Source organism: Toxorhynchites rutilus, chromosome 1, assembly GCF_029784135.1.
Source record: "Toxorhynchites rutilus septentrionalis strain SRP chromosome 1, ASM2978413v1, whole genome shotgun sequence".
In the NCBI taxonomy this organism is placed as follows: domain Eukaryota; kingdom Metazoa; phylum Arthropoda; class Insecta; order Diptera; family Culicidae; genus Toxorhynchites; species Toxorhynchites rutilus.
In genome coordinates, this window is record NC_073744.1 from 204,283,694 (window position 1) to 204,309,325 (window position 25,632).

At 40.3% G+C, this 25,632-nt stretch overlaps 1 protein-coding gene across 1 annotated transcript in view; it reads left to right on the forward strand.

The window, feature by feature from the left end:
* The first annotated feature begins 6,409 nt into the window (after nucleotides 1-6,409).
* Nucleotides 6,410-25,632, forward strand: part of LOC129762922 (alpha-(1,3)-fucosyltransferase C-like) — a 30,030-nt gene continuing 10,807 nt past the window's right edge. Inside the window, exon 1 of the mRNA XM_055761537.1 lies at nucleotides 6,410-7,351. Coding sequence (XP_055617512.1) covers nucleotides 6,579-7,351 — 773 coding nt within the window. The 5' untranslated portion in view covers nucleotides 6,410-6,578. The remainder of the gene's footprint in view (nucleotides 7,352-25,632) is intronic.

A 25,632-nucleotide genomic window follows, 5' to 3' on the forward strand; every position in this document is an offset into this window, starting at 1 on the left:
ACTTTGACTTTTGAATTGGATTGACCTGAGGATAGAAGATCCTTGATTGTAGGAAGACAGATAAGTGTGAACGTTCGAGAGCGGAAGGACGCGTATATCGAGTGAGTGAAAGAAGTGGATTTAACGAGGAATTCAAGGAGCTAAAAACGACGTTTGAGACCCGGACGAACAGTAAGCCAGAAAAGCAGGCGAAGTAATTACACCTGGCGACGAGGATTAAAGGTATTTCTCTTTTTTTTTTCAAAATGACGTGTTTGTATCGTGTGCCATATGAATAAAATGGCCGCGTCCGATTGAAGAAATTCGAGTTTTAGGTTAGGTGAAATGAAACAGAACGGCAAAGAAAACACATAATAATTTTCATGAAGCGACATTCACGCCTCCAACCGGCGACTAGTGACAACCCATTTATGTGAAGTAGAAGTCTGAAGTCACAAGCTATACAGTAGAGGCTCGAAATTGAGTGACAAGTTCACGGGTAATCAGAGGTTTAATATAATCGAATCAATGTTTTGAAGAGAGCTTTGAATTATAATGTCTTAAATAAAGCTGAAAAGTTAGACTCCGGCAAATGTGATATTGTTGAAAAGGTTCTAGCGTGTGAGGGTTTACCGAATGATTACCGTGGTAGAGGACCCGGTGTAATTTAAATATTCTAGAGTTGCCTAGAAAGATGACCGGTGCCAGGGGCCCCGGTGTAGATATGACATTCTAGTGTGTGAGGGCCTAGAATGATGACCGTGGCTAGGGGGCCCGGTGCAAATTTGAGATTCTAGAGTGTGAGAGCCTAGAATGATTACCGTGGCTAGGGGGCCCGGTGTAAACATGACATTCTAGTGTGTGAGGGCCTAGAATGATTACCGTGGCTAGGGGGCCCGGTGTAAATATGAAATTCTAGTGTGTGAGGGCCTAGAATGATTACCGTGGCTAGGGGGCCCGGTGTGAACATGACATTCTAGTGTGTGAGGGCCTAGAATGATTACCGTGGCTAGGGGGCCCGGTGTAAACATGACATTCTAGTGTGTGAGGGCCTAGAATGATTACCGTGGCTAGGGGGCCCGGTGTAAATATGAAATTCTAGTGTGTGAGGGCCTAGAATGATTACCGTGGCTAGGAGGCCCGGTGTGAACATGACATTCTAGTGTGTGAGGGCCTAGAATGATTACCGTGGCTAGGGGGCCCGGTGTAAACATGACATTCTAGTGTGTGAGGGCCTAGAATGATCTCCGTGGCTAGGGGGCCCGGTGTAAACATGACATTCTAGTGTGTGAGGGCCTAGAATGATTACCGTGGCTAGGGGGCCCGGTGTAAACATGACATTTTAGTGTGTGAGGGCCTAGAATGATCACCGTGGCTAGATGGGCCGTTGAATATTTCAGAACCTGTTGTGTGTGTGAGGGTCTAGCAAGAAAATTTAGTGGGAGGCCTGCGATGATGCTCCTAGAACGAGAGTTCATGAAACACGACTAGTACCTTGTATGTAACCATTCGCTCAAGTTTAACTGGGAAGGTGTTCAACAGGAGTGCTGCGCATTTGAAGGTCTTACTAAAGGGTACAGGTGATTCAGAGGAACTGGATGAAAAATCACATGAGGATGAACAAATACCAGTGCCGGTATCAAGCGCAAATGAGGACGCGGTGAACTTGGAAGAGTCAGTTACAGATTTTAGTGAAGAGAACGTAATAACAAGATCAAAGAGAAATAGAGTTGAGCCAAGTCGTCTGAAGGACTTTATTAAATATTGAGATTAAGCCTAAAGTTCAATGATATTTTTGTTAATCTAATGAAGGGTAGGGGTGTAGGGTTCTATGCCGAATAAAGCGTACCTGGAATATGAATAACTTTGACTTTTGAATTGGATTGACCTGAGGATAGAAGATCCTTGATTGTAGGAAGACAGATAAGTGTGAACGTTCGAGAGCGGAAGGACGCGTATATCGAGTGAGTGAAAGAAGTGGATTTAACGAGGAATTCAAGGAGCTAAAAACGACGTTTGAGACCCGGACGAACAGTAAGCCAGAAAAGCAGGCGAAGTAATTACAGCGTCACAATCACACACACACACACATACAAGGCGGCATCGGTGGATATAAACATTCAAACGTCGTTTTTTCCCGAGACATACGTTTAGCCGCAGGGCATAAAAATCGAGTTTTCGCATAATCACCAGGCCTTTATCTGTGTTTTTTCGAAAAAAAAATACTTGGGAATGTTCAATTTACAAGATAAATATTAGATGTGCAACGTAAGAAGTTGGTCAGATTAGTGATTTACGTAGAATTTAAAGGAATGGCGAAAGATATTCTATTGACGGAAGAGGGGCGGAAAATAATAAAGATAGTCAGTGAACAAAAGTTTTCTAATCGCTCGATCGTAACAAAAATTGGTCTATCTGAGAAAGTGGTACGGAATTTCTTTAAATAGTGCCAGAAATATGGGATATAACGACCGACAAATGGGAACACCAAATTTACTTTGCGTCTTAAAGGTCGAATAAGACATGAAGCAACCAGGAAACGATGTCCTGCTCATACATTAAGGCCGAATCGGTTGTTCCAGTAACGAAGAGGCATATTGCGCGCATCTTGAATGAGTCACCAAACATCATGTGGAAGAAACCTCAAGGGAAGCCGAAACTGACCGCCACCCATAAGCAGAACCATCTCATTTTCGCCCGGCAATACATGGAATGGAAACTAGAATGAAGAAATGTTGATTTTCCGGCGAAAAAAGTTTAATTTGGATGATCCGGACTGTTACCATTGCTATTGGTACAATTTAAGTCTACGGCATGTCGTGAGATCGAAGCGAAACTTTGGGGGCGGAAGTTTGACAGTGTGGGGAGCCGTTTCCTATCACAGCAAGCTTCCCATTTGTTTCATTTTCACCCGAATGAACTCCGAAAAGTATCTTCAATTACTGGAGGACGTTTTGATTGGCCATATTGAGAATAACGCTACCGAGGATGTCGTTTTTTCAGCAGGGTTATACATAGATCGTTTCCACGCGATCGAAGGCATGGTTTGCCGAGAAGGACATTCCGCTTCCTGAATGACCTGCTGGCAGTCGATTGCAATCCCAAAGAGAACCTACGGAGAATCTTGGCCGAGATGGTCTATGCGAACGGATGACAATTTGACAACATTTCCAATCTCAATTAATTCAGTAATGTTGGGCTATAATCAATATGGCAACACTATAAAAGCTGTCTGACTCGATGCCAAATCGAGTTTTCAAAGTGATCCGAATTGGAGGGGGACATACTAAATATTAGCTACCGATTGGACTCGAAATTTGCCGCACAAATTTTCTTTTATTGAAATTTTAGGATGCGGCTTAACGAATGTCCACCCTGATTCCACTTATTTAAATTACTTAGAAAAAAAAGTGAATTTATACTTTTTTTAGAATGAATTCGATGAAAATAAACAATAATCATCTTTTATGAGCAAAACTGTACAAAGAATTGACTTATTATAAAAATATTGAGGAAAAATAGGGTGCGGCTAAACGAATGTCTACCACTGTATAAGTAAATACCCTTACACAGCTGCTCGATTCTCTCAGGTATGTGCTTATATGCATAGATTGCACAAAGGGCCATACTATGCATATGACACACATTCTAGTGTAAACCAGTCTGGGCAGTTGTCGAAAAATAAAAAATGCTAAATAAAACAGTACGAATATACAGGAAAACGGAAAATCGTATCCTATGTTTGAAACTAACCAGGCAATCAGTGGAACACATATTTGCGTGCGAAAGACCGCCGCTTTCGACGGCGTGTCGGCGGTCGACTTGGATGGGCCACCTCGATTCCTTATCCTCGTTAAATGAGGACTTCACCTCCATTACAATTACTTCAGAATAAATTAGAAATTAAGCTTTTTTTTGTGAGGCTTTGATACTCATGATGTTGTTCCCGCGCCACAATATTTCTAGCCTGCCACACTTTTTTTATCGAGTCAGCATATAATTTTTATGAAGAACATAACATGGAGAAACACGTGTTATTGTAGAACCAACCGTTATCGAAATATATACATCCAATACAAAGTATACAAAAGTATACAGCCCTGCGCTCACAACCGTTTGACATAACTGTCAATCGCACAACGTATTAATTTTGTTAAATTATACTATAAAAATGATGAAAAACCGGCAAATGTTTTTCGAGCATTACGGACGGATTTTGGTCGTCATGGACGGCCTACAGAGCACACAATCGCTAATGTAGTGCGTAAATTCGAACAAACTGGATCCGTAGCGGATATGTGCATCATCGTAATGTGCGTTCGGCCGAAAATATTGCTGCTGTTGCTGCCAGTGTGGAGGATGACCCGAATGTTTCGATTCCACGGCGTGCTCAGCAATTGGGCTTGTCAAACACATCATTGTGGCGAATTTTGCATTTGGACTTGCACCTACATCCATATAAAGTCCAACTGGAAGAAAAATTAGAGCGTGGTGACCATGGAATGCGTCGGGCATACGTCGATTGGGTGAACGAACAACAGCAGCAAAATGCTGAATTTTCGCATCAAATTTTCTTCAGCGATGAGGCACATTTCGAGCACGGTGGCTATGTGAACACCCAAAATTTCCGTATATGGGGCTCAGAAAATCCACACGTGATTGTTGAGAGGCCATCGCATCTGCCAAAAGTCACTGTTTGGTGCGCATTATGGTCTGGTGGAGTCATCGGGCCGTATTTCTTTGAAAATGAGGACGGCGAGACGGTAACTGTGAATGGTGAGCGCTATGGCCGCATGTTAACCTTTTTTTTGCCACAAATTGAAGATATGGATACGGATGACATGTGGTTTCAGCAGGACGGCGTCACGTGTCACACAACACGACCGAACATGGCCATATTGCGAACGAAATTTGAGGGACGCATAATTTCGCGTTTTGGTGATGCTAATTGGCCTTCCAGATCATACGATTTGAACTCGCTAGACTTTTTTTTGTGGGGTTATGCGAAAGACCGTCTCTATGCCAACTCTCCGCAAACTCTTGAACATTTGAAAGACAACATTCGTAAAGTTATGACCGAGATACCGCCCCATATGTGCCGAAAAGTCCGGGTCAAGGTGTGCGAGGAAGCCCTAGGTGGACATTTGAATGATGTTGTATTTCACACATAATGGCATAAACCAAACTTTAATTTGAAATAAAAATTTCATCGAAATTCGAATTCTAAGTGTGTTTTATTTCAATTTACTTTCGGAATTTAAAGTTGGAAACCCTGTATATATTGAAAATTAGGTTCATTAGCAATTACACTACAATCAGTTCATATATTTTATATACTTAAATCGTCGAAACTCAAGGATCCATTCAATGAATATTACTCACGTTCCAGAAAAAATACACGAGCATATAATTCAAATTTCGCCTAGCTTGTGAAGGATCGCATTTCACTCCCCCTCGCCGATGTTATCCAAATTATGATGATACAGCCCGGTCTGCAGACTGTTTGGAGCCAGTGCGAAAGATGTCAATCCTAGAGAGACATCCCAATCCATGTTGTTTATCACGTTCGCCCCCCTATTTCACGCTTCAACGCCGAGGGAACCGATTTGTTTGCAACCGACATACAACTCCGCTCGGCTCTATCTCATCAAATATGGAAGCATTCCTAGGCAATGCTGCCAATAGCTAAGTGCAGGCTCTGACCGTTGTTTACTTTAGATTAGGTGTTTGTGGTTCTTTGTGTACTTCGCCTTTGTAAATGTGTCGGCGATCGTTTCGGATAAGCCCAACATGGGTGACATCCGATTGGAGTGCGCCCGTTTGAGCTCATTATTCTGTCGGTTTTCTCCGGTTTCAGGTGCTATCGAAACGGTTTTTAGAGGGGTAAAAACATGCAAAAGCATACCTCGTAAACGCAGTTTGTCCCAATACTCACATGGAATACGATACCACGTTAGAAGAACACTTGTTAGGTTTCATTCACATCAAATCTAAACGTAGGTTTTACTTTCTGTTGTTAGACAGCAAATTACCTCACTATGAAGACTCCTTCCGGGGGAACGCCCCCCAGAGTGGGTTCGAACCCGCTTTAACAAAGGACATCTCCCATTTCGGGGACCGTTAGTCACCAATTGCTCCATTTCCATGGCGGCGCCTTAATGCCGATAGTTTTCGTCTAAAAGAAACATCACTCTCTATCGTCATATGCACAGTGAAAAAGATTCGGTTTTGACATGCATTAGATTCACAATATCGAGAAGCAGAGAGAAGCAGCAATTCGTTAGTTGTTCAGAATTCGACAAACATTTTACTGTAGAATTGAAACGTTGCGTTAGCTTTTTTCCACTGTGCATCTTTTTAGCGGGCGTTGGAACACACGCAGAGACCACTTTGCCGGCTTGAAGCTGCTCGGCTAGTGGTTCGGTGAATCAGTTCGATTGATAGCGCGAACGCGTTCACACCCCGTTGTGATAGCATCGTCCGTCTGGAATAAGTACAAAAAATGTGATTGCGCGTGAATCAACCGCACCTTACCTTTGAGTTAACCCCATCAATACACCATACCACGCATTAGATCGCTATCACCAACAGGTGCCACTATGATAAGAAAAATGAGACGGGGCCGCCTCACCCTGTGCCTTGCGTTCGGTTTCATCACACTTGTGATAGCGACTGCCTTACTCATCCACACCCAGTGCCTCAAACCATCGATAAGCTACTATCAAATCCTGGAAGAACACATCCAGAACCACAAGCCCATCACCGAAAAGCGAACCAAATACATCCTTCTCTACACCAACTTCTTCGAGGACAAGCTCTGGAAGCTGCCAACGGAAACCGTCGGACCGGACTATTTCCGAGCAACCCAGTGCCCCCGGACGGATTGTGTCCTCACCAGCAATCACGACCTGCTGCCAGTGGTGACGGATTACGACGCTCTTGTGTTCCACATCGCCGAACCGTGGGCGTATTCGGTGTTCAGAAAGGTACCCTCTGTTCGCTCGAGCAGACAGATTTTCGTGGCGGCGACCATGGAATCGCCTGCCCATACGAAGCATCTCCTTGGCGGGGATCATGATTTCTTCAACTGGACCATGACGTATCGGCTAGATTCGGACATTGTGTGGAACTATAACAACTTTGTTGAGCGAGATAGTGGGCGCGTGGTGAGACCCGGTAAGGATCTCCAGTCGCAGATGGTGGGCCACGAGGTCGTTTTCAACCAAACGCTACTCGAGATGGCCACGGTGAAAACCAAGATGGGGGTACAGTTTATATCGCACTGCGAAACCTTCTCCAGGAGGGACGATCTGGTACGGGCAATCCAGCGCTTTATGGAGGTGGATGTTTACGGAAAGTGCGGCACCATGGAGTGAGTATAGGCCGTATAGGGTTAACATAAGAATCATTTGTTTGTCGCCTCTGAATATTTGAAGCTATGCTCAATGTGTCATTAAATGATTAATTCGGAGCGCGTGTGTTATTAGTGACTATGACTCCATTGATTTGATGTTGCTCCGAGTGTGTCACCCATCGCAGTCATAAACCATCGGAATAGTGCTATGCTACAAATAGTAATCATACAAAAGGAATAACTGTTTCTTTCACATTTACATTTTGGTCCAACGGAATTTGATATTTTTTGTCTTTCTTGAGTGAACGGCGTAGAATCAGAGCACTGCGTAGATATGCTCTAAAACGAACAGTGCAAGTTTGATATGTGTAAATGCATTAGGGTAACACGGGGTGATTTGGACCACTCCTTTATCTCAAAAGTTACGGCTCAACTTGGATTTTGTGTAATGTAATTTCCTTCAGGTCATCGAGAACGGATTTTCATTGACCAAGCATCAAAAGTGTTTGAATATGCTCGAACAGCAGTGAAAAGATTCATGCAGAATTCGAGATGGTGTCAATCTTTTGACGTGGGACTACGTCTAACCGGAATATATGGGTGGTAAAATGAAAACCTAAACATAGAACATGCAGGAAAAAATGAAAGATTCCGAATGCTTATAACTCGAACATTTCTTACTGGATCGGAAAGATGTTTGCATCAATTGATACGGAATATTCCTACGCTCCTATCGCAATTAATAAAATGTTATTTTTCATCAGATAAACAATTGTATAACTGTAAAATGTTAACCGTTATCTAAACGCCCCAACTACCTCGTTTTAATTGGCCCGATTCACGGTTTCCCCAACACAGCCATCAAAACCAAGCAGCCTTGGGGAAATCGGCATCGCAAACACATGAAAGTATGGGAACTTTTGTTCGCACCGATCTGTGTTCCCTAACACAGACTTCAAAACCAAGCAGCTTTAGAGAAATCGGCATTGCAAATACATTAAAGTTGGGGATATTTTTATTCCGACTGAAATGTATTTCCCCAGCACAGACTTCAGAACTAAGATGCCTGAGGAAATTGGCATTACAAACTCATGCAGATTGGGGTTTTTTTCTTCCGACTGAAATGTGTTTCCCTAACACAGACTTTAAATCCAAGGAGCGTGGGGAAATTGGCATTGCATATTCATGCAGGTCAGGGGTATTTTTGTTCCGACTGAAATGTGTTTACCTAATAAAGACTTCTAAACCAAGGTGTCTGGAGAAATCGGCATTGCAAATACATGCAAATCGGGGTCATTTTTATTCTGACTGAAATGTGTTTGTTTAACGAAGAACATAATCTATTGCATGAATTGACCTTACATGGCATTATACTATCTTTTTACTCACAAAGCAAATATATTGAATTCAATTGAATTCGGAAATTTCTGCATTCAATCAAAATTTTAATCTAACAAACAAATGATTGCTAAGCTGAGGTAGTCCCACGTCAATCTTGCGGTTATATCATAGATATAACCTACCCATTTTTTTCTGGTCTGGAATCTGGCCAAGACACCTGGTATCGATCCCAAAACATTGTTGCTGATTGTAACAGTATCCCAAAATACTTTACATAAACATAAGTATGATTTTTTCGATTAAACACACAGTGGTCCAAATCACCCCGCATCTAATTTTAATGTCCAAAAATCATCTCTTTTATTTTATGATATATTTGGTAGATTGATGCTTTATATAATGATTAAACATTATTTATTGAGAGAAAACAAGGGTAGCTCAGTATACAATGTGATATTTTTTATTTAGACCGTATTGGTTTGGAAATATTAGGCGATTTGCATAGGTGGTCCAAATTCTCCCCTTTTCCCCTACCAGTAGTTGTTCATAGATTTACAGCACATCAACATTTCGATTATATCACGTTAAAAAAATGTAAACGTGATTTTCGATGTAAGACCCCGTCTTACATTAGAGATGCCAAATCACAAAACAGGTCACGTTTTTATGAAATAAAGTTAACGTTAATAATTATTTTTGCTGCGAACGGATTTTAACGATTTGCATACCAATCGAATCGGAAATTTTCTATGATTTGTTTGATATGCTATAACATAACATTCCCATAATCTGTATATGGTTTAAATTGATGAAAATTGGAAGCATTCCCATTTGCCCATACATTTGTTTTGTCCATTTGTATGCTTTCCCGAGCAGAGCTGTCAATAACGGGCAATTAATGCAGCCGCTAGAATAGAAACAACGAAGGAAAAGCGAAAAGCGCATATCCACGGCGAGGCGGGAGGGGGTATACACTGAGTCCACGTGGACAGGAAGATTATTTTGTTTGAATCCAATCATCTTAAATTAAATTAAATAATGCATGTTCAAGAATTTCAAAACTCTCCATATTTATCAATAAATGGATTTTTTGTAACCAAGAAACCTTAAGAAGTAAAGAAGAACTTTTTAATGTGTCTTTTATGGGTTTTTATTAATTTTTCCAAAAAAGCATGATAAACTGAATCGTTTTTATAAACCAAATTGAAGCTCTCCAACCACTCTACAATGCCTTCTTTGGTGCCACACTGTTTTCCTTCTTGTTATCTTCCCCTAATTTAAATGTTTCACAACAGATTTTTTTTTTGCAAAATTACCTCAAATGGAAGCAATTGAATCGTGCTGAGCAGCGTACTTTTCGAATTAATATCAGTTTAAGGCAAAAAGGGATGTTCAATAATTCTTTCGTAGTTGGGATTTGACCATAAGCGTGGAAGATTTGTATCATCAAACATGATCCTCTATCATCTGAAATATTTCGGATCGACTACCTTACAACCTGTATATAAGAATATTTTATTCAACTTATGAGAAAGTTTCTTTAAATTTTAATAGGAAGTTAATTGATCCCTCAAAAACTTATTTCAAATGGGCAGAGCTATATTTTTTTTGAAAAAATTGAACAAATTTCAAATAATGGGTGAGGATGGGGCAGTGGCTGATCAATTTGGCGTTGAATTACTCTCTAGTAAACTGTTGGAATGTCATAAATGATGTTTTGATAAGGTTTTAAGTGGAAGAAAATCAAAACAACATAAATGGGAGAAACTAAAGAGCAATACAATATAATTTTTCGGGTAAGGTTAGTAAAAAATCAATGAGTACGATATGTCTAAACTAGAAATTTGTAGCTTGAAAATGCTCTATTTTTTTATTTTCATGTGATCAATTATATCGAAGCTACAGGCGTTCGGGAATCGCTTTGATATTTCGACCCGTTACTCCTCAATCCTTTGTCAAGTGAAGATCTATAGATATCAGTACATGCTTCCTACTTTATCTTTTCTTTCCCTGAAATTCTTTTTAATTGATAAATGCATATAAAATATCCTGTTCGTTTTGGTGCGCTTCAAAAACTCGAAAAATTCGGCACTGATGAAGCTCATATACAATATACAATCCACTTCAAGGATTGTTGTTGCTGCTGCCAATACCTCAGGAAGCTTTAAGATTTCCAGATAGAAGAAATACACTTCTGAAATAAAACTGTTAACATAAATTAACTTTCTAATATTGAATATGTATCTTTGGAATTATGTGTTTTATATTCGGATGCGGATTGTTCAACTGTATATTACGCGTTTCCGTGTTGGAAACCCATCGGTGGAGGGGGGAGGGGGGAAGGGTGGGGAAACGTGATCGTTTGGTAACAAAATTCCAAAATTCCAGGAACGGAAAAATGACTTCCTCAGCTTGGCCGTATGCTTCGGATCGTTATCCTGCTGGAAAACGAAGCGCTCTTCGAAGCCCGTCTTGATGAGGGATACCTCGAGGTTTTCCCGCAGGATATTGCAATATGACTCAGCTGTCATGATTCCGTCAATTTTCACCAAACTACCCACCCCATTCGTCGGTCCACAACACTGTTTTCCAGTATTCGAGCGGTTTATCGGCGTGTTCCTTGGCGAACTTGAGCCGCTTAGCCTTATTCACCTTGTTACGGTTACAAAAACCGCAACAAAATATAACCATAAACCATATGGTAATACGGACCGAAGAGTGAGTGTACCTCCCATAATTATACACCCTACTAATACATGCCCAAATCCCATCATCACCTACCTACCTGTAAGGCATTGCATGCTGCCACGCGAATTCAAAAAAAAATATAAAAAAAACTAACAATGTTTAACAATGATTCCTTACAACCTATGAGGAATGAGGAATCTTTAGTCCTAAAGGACGAAAAAAAAGGAGCAGAAGATTAATAGGAGGAGATAGAGAAAGGGGATAGAGAGATGGGATAGAAGAGAGAGAGAGAGAGAGAGAGAGAGAGAGAGAGAGAGGTAAAAGAGGGATTCGAGCCGTAAAGGAAGATTAGAATGGCTCGAATCGGTCTTAACTCACGGACCGTCGAAGAAATTATACCGAAAAATCGTCAAAATTAAAGTTGTACTTTTTGAGTGAAGTGCGAGTGACAATAAGGGAAGAAGGAGTTGCACGTCCTAGGAACCGCACAAGCCGGGCGACATTCACCCTCCTCGCTGGATTCAAACGACGGAAGAGGTACCTCGGAGAAAACGCCGGTGGTCAGCGAGCCCCCAACTTTATCGCTGCTCCACACGTATACGGGTGAGTCGGTCGAACGTTTCGAAGGTTGCAGAGCGGTGAGGTCTGGTCGAGCCTAGCCACCGCTCATCGTTACTTGGACCGATGAGACCGATCCCCGTGTGCGGGCACCGTGAGTAGAAAAAAAACCCACAGAAACCCTCTCTCTCTATTATCAACCAACATACTTACCTGGATTCAACCTGTTCCTGTTCGGCCGCAACGATTTTCTAACCTACTAACCTGAAAAGAAAGGAAAAAATATATAATAAATTTAAAAAAATACACTTACCATTCTGTCCTTATTACGATCATATTCTTATCATATCCATCACCAACAGCTTCCGTTGTATTCGTGAGTCCACCTCGTTCCTAGGTAAGAGCCGACCCTGAGGTAATTATACAAACCAGTACCACTGAGCTAGCCATAACTTACAACCTGGCTGATGAAAGGCCTTCTCACTGCGATCTTGCTATGGTATTTCTTCGCTTGGGTGCGGCGACGGACAGTACGACGCGATACCGAAAGTTGGAGCTCTTCCTGTATCTGCCGGATCGTAATTTTTGGGTTTTTCTTCACCTCACGAATGATTTTCTTGTCCGTTCTGGCATCTGTCTTGGGCTTCCGTCCTCTTCCCGAGCGATCCACCACCGATCCGAACGTTTTCATCTTCTTCATGATTTTGACGTAGGACTACGTCTTTCATTTCTATACCGGGGTGTAAAATCAAAGTTTCGAAAACGAAAGTGTTACGCCGGAGACCGAGATTTTGAGCGTTAATAGCTCCTAAACAACTGAACGAAATGGTATGATAAACACTTCATTCGAAAGATAAAATGTCTACGCGTTCTATACTTGTTACTTTTTGATCCAAAAACTTGTTTCAATAGTCTTAAAATTACTTTCAAAACAGGCTATTGAAATCACCAATCGGTATATAAGCGAGCGCCGCTCGGAAATCCACTCAGTTCTAATTGAACAGCGATTGGAGCATGTTGTCGCTGTTGTGGTGAAGCTCTTCGTTTATCATGAAAGCGCGGATGAACGGTGCCACCAAGAGCCTGTTTGTGCACCTTAGGCCAGACATGAATCCATCAGGAGGAGAGTGATGCCACAAACGGTTCCCCGGGAAGATCTCGAAGCAGCCGCTACACACACACACACATACACGCGCGGAATTCTTTCTGTTTGGATGCCATTCAGCATCGAGAAAGATCCGGAAAATATTCTGCCAGTTCCTCTGGGAATTTAAAAATACATTCATGTGAAACAGTTTATTTGAATGTTTTCTATCCATGTAACACTGTGACCAAATACATTTGGTTTTGTGATTTTTCAATCAAACGCAATTAACAGGATAGCTTCTGAAGATTATTCTTCCCCATCAGTAGGATATTTTCGTATCCAATATTGTATGCGCCCGCAATCGATTATTGCTCAGTCGCCGAAAGTTTCGAGCTCAGAGAGTTTATTCCCCTCTAGTTTGTCTTCCAAATTGCCATCGTAAACCATGCCTTCTCTCGATTTAATCACGCACAAAAAGCATACTTAAGCGATATTCTGGTGGTGAGACGCATTCATTTTTCGTGAGGACATCGACAAGACAACATCGTTGCTGAGGATGCTGGACAGCGAAGGATCGAAATCTGCCCTGAAACACAAGCAGTTTGTTTGAAACTGTGAGGGAGCACAGAGAAGCCGATCCTTCAGGAGAAGAGAAGGTGACCATCGAAGCAGCCGCTACACACACACATACACGCACGGAATTCTTTCCGTTTGGATGCCATTCAGCATCGAGAAAGATCCGGGAAATAATCTGCCAGTTCCTCTGGGAATTTAAAATTACATTCATGTGAAAGAGTTTATTTTGATGTTTTCTATCCATGAAACACTGTGACCAAATATTTTTCAATCAAGTGCTATTAACAGATGGTTTTCGAGTTAGCATTAACCACTGGTGGGCTTCCACTATCGAGGAAATTGTGGAAATATCTAATCGTTACTGAAAATAATCTGCCAGTTCCTCTGGGAATTTAAAATTACATTCATGTGAAAGAGTTTATTTTAATGTTTTCTATCCATGTAACACTGTGACCAAATACATTTGGTTTTGTGATTTTTCAATCAATCGCAATTAACAGGATAGCTTCTGAAGATTATTCTTCCCCATCAGTAGGATATTTTCGTATCCAATATTGGATGCATAAAACCTTGTACCTCCAACGTAACGCTCTCGTTTTCGAAGTCCCCCAAATATTCATTTATTCATTCATTCAGAATGGATTCAGATTCAACTTCAAACAAAGGATCACTGATTCAACGATAGTCCTACCATTGTCACCATTGCGGCTATACCATAGATATAACCCACTTTCTGTTTTTAATAACGCTGTCTTGCTGATTTGGTAGTGCTTGGCCACTTCCCAGTGCATTTGGCCATTATTGACATCACGAACAACCAGTTTCCGGATGAACAACGGAATGGAACCGAAATGTTTTGCGTTCTCCATATTTTACAACTTATTCGGATGTAGACATCTGTTTGAATGCTCCAGAGCCAAGCCAGTTGTTTATGCAACGTCAAAATACACAAAACAAACAAATTCGAGGGGCCTCACTATGGAAACTAATCGAAATCATATCGATTTTCGAGTTGGACACTTTATTTTGCCCCTGTTGCTTTTTGCAATATTAACTGTTTTACTTTTTCTATCAGAGAAATTTTTTTTTACCAGCGTAACATTAACAAAACTTGAAAAGAACATAATAAATAATATTTTAAAAATGATTATGATGTGTTTTGAAACATTTATTACGAAACACATGAAATTACGAAAAATGAAACAAATGGAAAAAAAATAATTTGGACACTTTATTTTGCCCCTCACTGTATATTTGGTAATGTGAAGCTTGATATAAAGATTAAACATTATTGATTGAGAGAAAACAAGTGTAGCTCAGTGAGCTTTTTCATTTAGACCGTATTGGTTCGGAAATATTAGGCGATTTGCTTTGGGGGTCCGAATTCCTCCCATTTCCCCTACTCAATGCAAAGCGTGCATTGATATAAAGAAACAAATTGCGACATATGACCAACTAGTGTATTGTTCTCTTCTTCTTCTTCTTCAATGGCACTAACGTTCCTAGGGGAACTTCGCCGTCTCAACGTAGTATTACTTGCGTCATTTTTATTAGTACTTAGTTGAGATTTCTATGCCAAATAACACGCATTGAATGCATTCTGAGTGGCAAGCTCTAGAATACGCGTGATCACAGTGCAAGTCGAAGGAAATTTCTTTGACGAAAAATTCCCCCGACCAGAATGGGAATCAAACCCGAACACCCGGCATGTTAGTTATGACGCTAACCACTCGGCCAAGGGAGCACCCCCAAAAGCAAAAACAAAATTGTGTGAAGTTCACTTCAGCGCTTTCTCGTTCATGTCTGTAGATTATACACGATGGAATGCAAAAAGCACACAACAAAAACCCCCCAAACAGTGTATTGTTCTCGCAAAGGCAATAAAAAATCGTTGCTCCTCGAAATGATTCTACAAAACCTCGCAAGCCATTAACCCTTTTCGGAGTCCCCGGAACTTTTTACTAAAGAGTTATTTATGAAATTTTGACGTATTCGCAAACAATATTCGAAATGACAAACAAATTTTTAAAAAATAATTACGTGGTCCTACGTCCTAAGCGGTCGTGTTTCGGATAAAACCCCTCGAATTTTTTTAGCCATGATAAACCTATTTTCCTTCAATATGTATGATATAAAAAATGTATTTCGTTCAACATTCTAAATACAGGATGCACCAATAAATGTTATGAGTTTTTGTTCTTTTTCGCATTATTTCTTTATTTCGTCAAACTATAGTAGACAACAAATTACATACATTACAGCTTGAGCTTGAGCTTGGGTATACTGTACAATTCGTAGTTGCTCTCCGTGATTGACCTGAACCAACCAAATTGCACAAAGAACACACAGAATGACGCTTGGGACTAGCAAATCATTCTCGTTATGCAATTTTTGGTGATTCGAGCTTTAAATGGTCAATAACGACGCCGGCCACGTCCTTACAGTCACCAGGGGAAGGGAAGGAATGTTAGTATGATATTCGCCGCCCGAAGGCCAGAAGGGTCGCCTCTATAGCGTGGTTCCCTAGCGTTTATCAAGGAAGGGATAATTGTTAGTGGGAAGTGGTAAGAATCAGGATTCACTGTGGTAAGTGATGTGATAATGTAAACGCGATCTATTGAATGGAACTAAATTTTGAAAATCTCATCTCAACACGCGGCAGAGATCTTTAGGTATCCTGAGAAGGAAAACTTGTAACATTAATTAGATTTTAAATTTTTTCTCACATATTTGTTATCGAAATCCAATCGCAACTGCGAAGTTTTAACTGTGGGGAAACCTGAGAAGGTAACCGAGAGAACTCATCTAGAAACAATCACCCTCAATTAGAGTATAAATTAACTCACTAAAGCTACTATGTTCATACTAGTTACATATTTTGGTTAGATTTGATGAACCTCTGTGCGAAAATGGGGCCACTCGAATCGTATGCAATCGCGAGAAGTAAACAGCTACACAGAATTGCACTGGTGCGGCTGTCAGTGTCCCCTCGCGCCACCCGAAATCGGCCAGACCAAGCGAACAAAATAGCTCGTCTCCCTATCTTAGCTATCGTACAATCAAACCATATGTACTCGGATTCAACATAACTGCACCCAAGGCTACGTTGACAGTGGATCCGAGCTCACACAAAAATTTGACTGCACAACTGACGAAAAAAAAAAGTCATAGGAGGGTTGTGTCCGAGACACGACCGCATAGTTGACGTAGGATTCCGTTAGGCTATCTGTTGTATGCTGATTTTGGATATGTTTGAAGAATAACATTGTTAAACTCTTCGATAATGATTTGGTGGCCCTAAAAAGAGCGGTTTTGTTTGGTTGCTAGGTATTGTTTGTTCACTCCACCAGTGTTCACAACCGACTGATGATAGAAGGATGGTGATTAGTGATGCGTATCACAAGAGAACACACTTATCATTGTTTCTCACCAGAAAAAAAAAACGTGTTACTTTATTACAGAGAAAAATTTTTTATATGAAATTTCACGAAGTAACCAATATAAAAGTTCCAAATTAAAATTTCATTTATATCCTATCAAACATAAGTTCTATTCAGTTCATTGAAACATCATTCTTTAACTTTCTTACTATTCTTCAATATTCTTAAACACTAAAAACACTCGTTCATCGCCCTCAACATATTTGTCAGCACATATGCAATCAGCAATGTCCACGCTAGTTATAATGAGCACTATCCATTTGTGCGCGCGTTAATCTATCAACCACGAGGGTATTAACATGCTGATTTTCCCCAGGTACCTTGAATTTGAAATCTCTGTTAGGGAACAAAAGTTTTCCCTACTTTCATGTATTTGCTATGCCAATTTTCCCCAGGCAGCTTGTTTTTGATGGAACACATTTCGGTGGGAGCAAAAATCCCCCCTACTTTCATGCATTTGCAATGCCGATTTCCCCCAGGCAGCTTGGTTTTGATGTCTCTGTTAGTGAACCGCCGCATGTGTCGTCAATTTCGACCAATCAGAAGTGGGTATTTCCGTTAAGATAGGGGTTGAGATTTTTGAACTGTTCGATAGTTAGTTTCAAGTCATATATTATTTTCTTCAATATCAAAAATTGTTATGGAGTGCAGAAATCGATTGACGCAAAAATCTCATCAATCCATCGTGAAATGACTGAGCAATAGGCGTTTGAAATTGGACAATTTTCACGATGTGCTCGTTTTTCGATTTTCAATTTGTACCCCAATATGTTCCCGAAAGACGTAATCCTACGTCAAAACAAACCACTCTGCCCGCTCGAAGCAGCGAGTCCGAACAAAGCGAGGGAAAGCAATGCATCCACACCAATATCATTCAATGCAGCTGCAATCCCACGACCTTAACATCTCGTACGGCCACACTCTCGCACACAGTCGCATCCACCATCACAGTACACGAGAGTGTGTGTGTGAACACTGAATCTGATTTTAAAATCCGAGTTCCTCGACCCTTTGAAAAAAAAAAAGGCTCAACATAGAATCGACGAGGAAAGACATTTGAAATTATAATTCTGCAACCACCTTATTTGGAATCCAGAATTTAAAAAAAAAGCAACATAGTTTATAGTACAGCAGAAACTCGAAAAAAAAAGAAAATACAAATACATACAAACACATATACAAACATTTGCGAACAGTAGGGTTGAGTGACCAAATCCTTCTCCTCCATTTTCCAAGTCATTCTGTATGCAGAGAATAATATTTTTTGGCAACAATACAAGCTAATCACAATCTACACAAACTACTTTAGATACGCAACATAAAGTGAATTCTGACAACTCCATAATGTGAGGCACATCGTGGAGTTCAGAGATGGGCAAAACGGTTCATTTCAGTGAGCGGCTCAGAGCCATGCGCTCAATGAAAAGAGCCGGCTCATTTGAGCGGCTCAACGGCTCTTTTCAAGAAATGGTTTATTCGGATATGTAAAGAATGGAAGACATAAACAATAAAGTTTAAAACAATAATCAGTGCAGAGAATAGTAAAAATATTACTTTACTGAAGGTTTTCTCTGATATGTTTCCATCACAATAATCTTCTTTATTTATTTTTAATTTATAAACATTATCTTTTCAATGTTATCTGTTGAAAGTCTATTACATCTTTCACTGCAAATTTGTCCTGCTTTCGGAAAAACTCGCTCACATGGTACTGAAGTCACCGGAATACATAATATTTTCAAAAAAAAAATGGTGATCGCGCTTCACCACCAACGATTTTTAGTAGTTTCGTAGGCGTGTATTCCATGGATGTCGATTTTAGCGTCCTTATCAACAACTAGTGTGCATAGTTGTACTTTCTGTTATCCCCAAAACCTTGCTGCTTGAAGCGAGGATCTAGCAGTATTGGTTAGGCTACTACTTCGTCTGACTCAAGATTTGTAAAAAACATTACCAGCTCCGAAATTAATTCAATACAGAGCTTTTTTATAATCACTAGAACTGATTGCTCTTGATTCATATAATGTTGATCATGTCGAATTATCGGTCGGGAGAGTACAGCAGTTTTCGATAACGACACAGTTTTCTCCCCGCTTTACATCCCAAAAATTTTTAAAATGTTTGGAATGGAATGTTTTCATGATTAACTGTATTATATTAATCAAATTATTTCATTCGATACCCATTAGCGGGGTATCGAAAACGAAAAAAGTAATTGGCCATTTTGGAGTTGGATTTATCATAAATAACTGTGCTCTACTAGTCGAGCCCTTTCATCTGATACCCATATGATGGGGTTTTCAGAAGAAATGTAGTCTGCCATTTTGTAACAATCGACATTTTGGATTTAAATTTTTCATAAATAACTGTGTTCTACTAGTAAAGTCCTTTCATTAGATAGCCATATTGATGGGGTTTTGAAAAAATACATGTTTCGCTATTTTGAGGAGGCAGCCATTCTGGATTCGCATTTTTTATAAATAACTGTTTTCTACTAGTCAAGCCCTTTCGTTTAATACCCATATTGATGGGGTTTTGACGAAATTTGTTTGTCTGCCACTTTGTAACGGCCGCCATCTTGGATTTCCATTTTACATGAATGTGTTCTACTAGTAAAGTCCTTTCATTAGATACCCATATTGAGGGGGTTTTGAAAAAAAATACATATTTTGCCATTTTGAGGAGGCAGCCATTTTGAATTTGCATTTTACATAAATAACTTTGTCCTACTAGTCAAGCCCTTCCATTTGATACCCATATTGATGGGATTTGGACAAAATTTGTTTGTCTGCCATTTTGTAACGGCCGCCACCGGGGATTTCCATTTTACATGAATAACTGTGTCCTACTAGTGAAGCCCTTTCATTTGATACCCATATTTATGGGGTTTCGAGAAAATACGTAATCCGCCAAAATTAACAACCATACAAACAGCTAAATAAAACCGCTTGAAAAGCAGCATGGGAAACACATATTTCTTCCGCACTTCCGCAGCCCACGGTTTGCCAGAACGAGCGTACGACCCACGGTTCATTACCAATAAGCCGGCTCTTAAAAGAAACACGGTTCTTTTATGAACCACATTTCTTTTTTGAACCGTGGTTCTCAAATGAACGGCTCCCGAATGAACCGCGGCTCAAAAAAGAGCCACGGTTCATAAAAGAACCGTGGGTCTTTTCCGAACCGCGGCCCATCCAAGAGCCGTTCATTTGAGAGCCGCGGCTCATTTTTAATAAAACGGTGGATCCTACGCTCTTTCTGACGAACCGGCTAAAATGAGCGGCTCGTGAGCGCTCGCCCATCTCTAGTTCAGAGCTGAGAGAGAGGAGCCAGCTCGCGTTTGTTGTGATCACCCTGATGTCAGCGCGAACCAGACACGGTGAACCAAGGGGAAGTATTGAAATATGTAGAAAATTTCAACATGACATTTTTTTGCAAGACGTTTTATGTGAAAATAATGTTGACGTCGGACTACATCTTTCATTTCTATACTGGGGTGTAAGTTCAAAGCTTCGAGAACGAGAGTGTTACATTGGAGAAACAGGATTTTGAGCAATAAACCCTCTTCGCCGGTTGAAAGAAATGGTATGATAACCGCTTCATTCGAAAGATAAAATGTCTACGCGTTATATGTGTGTTATTTATTGATCCAAAAACTTGTTTCAATAGCTCAAAAATTGCTTTGAAAGCAAGCTATTGATATCACAAAAATCTGTATATAAGTAGGTGCCAGCTCCACTCAATTATAATTGTACAGCGGTTAGATCATTTTGGAACAGTTACTGCTGCAAAAAAAAACAAACTTGCTGCTGTGAAGAAGGCGACCAGCAAGAAGAAAGCTGCTGCTACTGCTGGTGTGGCTGCCCGAAAGCAAAAGTCAAACAAATCCTCAAAAATCGTTGCATGCAAGCCGAAAACGCCGAACTCATAGAAACCAACAGCAGCTTCGAAAAAACCTACCATCGCCACACATAACGCACAACACGAGAGAAAACAAGATATTGTTTTCAGCAAATCAAATCCAGTTCTTATCAGAAAGAGTTTATCAAATACTGCGGTCAAATACATTCTTTTTGTAATTTCTTCGATCAAGTGCGATCAACGTAAGATTACATCTTTCGAGCACTTATTAGGAGTACAATGAATCTTGAGAAAGACAATTCATTCCTGCTCGAAACTCGCACAAAAAATGTTCACTCATCAATGTCACACACGGGAAGTGGGTGTTGTGAGGGGGGCAGAGTGAGCGCAACATTTATGCAGACTGATTGGAAGCGACAGATATGTTGTATATGGGAAATGGTATACAAATTATATCACACATAAAGGGGAGAAAGAATCTTGACCCTTTTAGTTTTTTTGACAAGACTATTGGTTCACCTTCACTATCGGTCAATTCGATTGGAACTTCAGTGATACTGTAGCCTTGATTAAACCTGCATGTCAAATTTAAATATTGCATATGAATGGTCCATCAGTGATGGGCAGGAATATCATGGCAAAGATGACGAGAGACTGGTAGTATAATTCTCATCTTCATACGAATGCCTGTTAGAAATGCAGACACAGCATCCTTTTTAGTCAACCTAGTATTATTTCCTTCCGACACAAACAAAATTCCCTCAAAATGCACCTGAGAGAAATCAATGTTGGCTATTTTCATTGGAAGATTAGCTCTTATTTTAAGTATTCCACATACACACAGGTTTTTTTATGCGGGGGATACGTATCTCGTAAAAAAACCGCGTTAATTGGAAAATTCGCGTAAAAAAACCTGGGTGTACGCTGCATATTCAAATTGCATCGGAGATAGATAATCATCGCCCACATTGCAAAAGTCGATTCGTCGAGCTTGCAGCAATAGATCAACCTGGAACCAGTGAAAGAATACAAGAATTCGCGAAAACTGAATGAACGATCGGAAAAAGTCACAAATAGGCCCAAAACACCCATAAATTCACACAAGATCTCCACCGACAAACAAATCATAAAAGTCAGTTTGCTTCTAATTTCGGATTTTGTTTTAGAAATCATCGAAATAATTCTTTAGGACAACTATATCGAAATTATCAAAAGTAAAAAATGTTTGAAGCCATGATGTGGGCTGACCTGGTACATCTTTTATTATTGACGTGGGACTACGTCTAACCGGAATATATGGAGGGTAAAATGAAAACCTAAACACACAACATGCAGGAAAAAATGAAAGATTTCGAATGCTTATAGCTCGAACATTTCGTACTGGATAGGAGAGATGTTTGCATCACTTGATAGGGAATATTTCTACGCATCTATCGCAACTAACAAAATGTTGTTTTTCATTAGATAAACAATTGAATAACTGTAAAATATTAGGCGTTATCTAAACGCCCTAACTGCATCGTTTTGATTGGCCCGATTTACGGTTTCCCTAACACAGCCATCAAAACCAAGCAGCCTAGGGGAAATCGGCATTGCAAATTCATACAAATCGGGGGTATTTTTGTTCCGATTGAAATGTGTTTCCCTAACACAGACTTCAAAACCGAGGTTTCTGGGGAAATCGGCTCTGCAAATAAATGCAAACTGCGAGTACTTTTGTCCTCGCTTGCCTTTGTGCAGAGTGGAATATGTCTGTCCTAACATGATCTTCTAAACTTAGGAACCTGGGAAAATCGTGCAGACACTAGAAGCGAATGAACTTCCCAGTTTCAAGCAAATTCGAGATTCGAGAAGTATGTACACTTTTGGGATGTAAACTTCAGAGGGAAATGTAAAATAAAATAATCGTTTGATAATTTTTTTTTGTCTTTATTGGAAAGATTTTCAGCCTTAGGCTGGTTCATCAAACGTTTGATAATTCTTCCGTACATATATTTTGTTCTAGTCATCATACCAAACGTAAAAGGTCCGTCATTAAATTTACTTGTAACGAAGAACAATCAATCACAATAAATGAATTGACTTTACACGGCATTTGTTCATTTTTTTCACTCACAGAGCAAATATATTGAACTCAATTGAATTTGGAAACTGTTTCATTCAATCAAGAATTTAATCAATACAAACGAATGATTGCTAAGCTAAGGTAGTTCCACGTGAACCTTGCGGTTATATCATAGATATAACCCACTATTTTTTTCCTACATGATCATTGTTCAAATTTTTACCCCCCATATATTCCTGTTAGACGCATTCCTATGTCAAAAATCAAATCGGGGATAAAACGCACAAATGTACTCACTAACAAAGGTTCACGTCAAGTTTGAACACCTTTCTCATAAATGAATGACAACAACTTGCTTGATTGAAATTGTCAGTTTGGAATTTTCTTGATGAGAATGCGTAAAAAGAATAAGAAGAAAACAAACTATTTGTCATTCAGCTGGCTCCTCTCTCTCAGGTTCAGAGTCGGTCATTTCAAGATGAATTCAAATGGCAGCTTACATTGCAACTGCTGCAGCCCAGTTAACGAAACCGAACATTAGGACGCACTCGCTAGAGAGGATGATGAATCTCACTCTCCGGATAAATCCGCACTCGCTCAGAAACACGCTACACACACACACACATCCGCCAGTCACCTCCACTTATTCGAGTCACTGATTGCAGCGGGAACTCCTGTTTTGCCTATGATTGTACTCAAATCTGAAACCGTTAACACACAGCTGCTATATGAAATGAAATGAAATCGTAAATCTCTACCCACACCCACAGGAACCCACAATAAATTAAATGTAATGTTTATAATATGTATGAGATAGGGATGAAAAATAAAACTTAGCTCGTATCCTCAGTCCAGCGATGTCAGCGCTTCCTTTCGATGTGATACGTTCACTACGGCGGTGCAAAAAAAAAACAAAGAACATCTTCATACTCGTTAGCAACTCCAAATCAATCACACGAAGCTAAGCATAGATTTTCCCATAACATATATTTGTAAACAGTCTTCCCGAAACCGATTACGTGACGATAAGAACACAACACGCATTTGAGAGCGCGAGAACTGAGAGAGACACGAAACCGAGAGCGTGACGAACAAGAGCACATTGCGAAAGTGCCGACAATCAGGAGCACAACGTTAGAGAAAATTCTAACTAACAAATAATTACGAGCCAAAAAAAAATGGCTTCTCTCGATCTGATGTCACTTTTTTTTGACGTAGGACTACGTCTAACCGGAAGATATAGGGGGTGAAATGGAAATCTAGGCAATGAACAAGTAGGAAAAATTGCAAGATTTGGAACGCTTATAACTCGAGCATTTCTCAATAGATCGCAAAGGTTTTTGCATCAATTGATAGGAAATATATCTACGCATCTATCATAACGACTAACATTTCATTTTTCTTGAGATAATTAATTGAATAATTGTGAAATATCAAGCATTGTCAAAATGCACTATGTGCCCATTTTTGATTGGTCCATTTTGTGCTCCTCAAATCGTACCGACCAAAACGGGCAACCAGAGCAGCAGCGAAATAGAATGAAGCACGATTGGAAAGGAAAAGAGAAAAAAATGAACGAAACATTGATCGCAGTCTCACACATGCGTAATTCTCGAGCCAGCCAGTCAGCTTAAAAATCCCCGCTCCGCTGCCGTAACGATCATTCTCATTCAAACCGTACACCACATCGGTTCGCATCACAACACATCAACAAACCAACCCAAGCAGCCATGTCTGGACCTGGTAAAGGAGGAAAAGTGAAGGAAAAGGCAAAATCCCGCTCGAACCGTGTTGATCTGGAGTTTCCCGCAAGGGTAGCTAGGCCGAGCGCGTTAGTACCAGTGCACCAGTCCATCTAGCCGGCGTTATATAGTTTCGGCCGCCGAAGTGATCGAGTTAGCTGGCAAAGCTGCTCGCGACGATAAGAAACCCCGCATTCGGAACAGAACACATTCGGTTCGGTGGACATCAAGACAACAGGCAGTTGCAGCGAGAGGCGAGTGGCAAACGCAATCACAAAACGGCATCAGGTAGCAGAAGAAAAAAGTTTGTTCTTTATACAAACTGCTTTGGTGGCAAATCCAGAACAAGGCGGCATCGAGGGCGTTCGAAATGTTTTTTGACGTAGGACTACGTCTTTCATTTCTATACCGGGGTGTAAAACCAAAGTTTCGAGAACGAAAGCGTTACGCTGGAGACCGAGATTTTGAGCGTTAATAGCTCTTAAACAACTGAACGAAATGGTATGATAAACACTTCATTTGATAGATAAAATGTCTACGCGTCATATACTTGTTACTTTTTCATCCAAAAACTTGTTTCAATAGTCTTAAAATTGCTTTCAAAACAGGCTATTGAAATCACCAATCGGTATATAAGCGAGCGCCGCTCGTAAACCCACTCAGTTATGATTGAACAGCGATTGGAGCATGTTGTCGCTGTTGTTGTGAAGCTAATTTCGTTTACCATGAAAACGCTGATGAACGGTGTCACCAAGAGCCTGTTTGTGCACCTAAGGCCAAAAGGGAATCCATCAGGAGGAGAGTGAATCCATCGGAGCAGCCGCCACACACACACACACACATACACGCGTGGAATTCTCGTTGCTATCATCGTTGCTGAAAAATAATCTGCCAGTTCCCCTGGGAATTGAAAAATACATTCATGCGAAAGAGTTTATTTT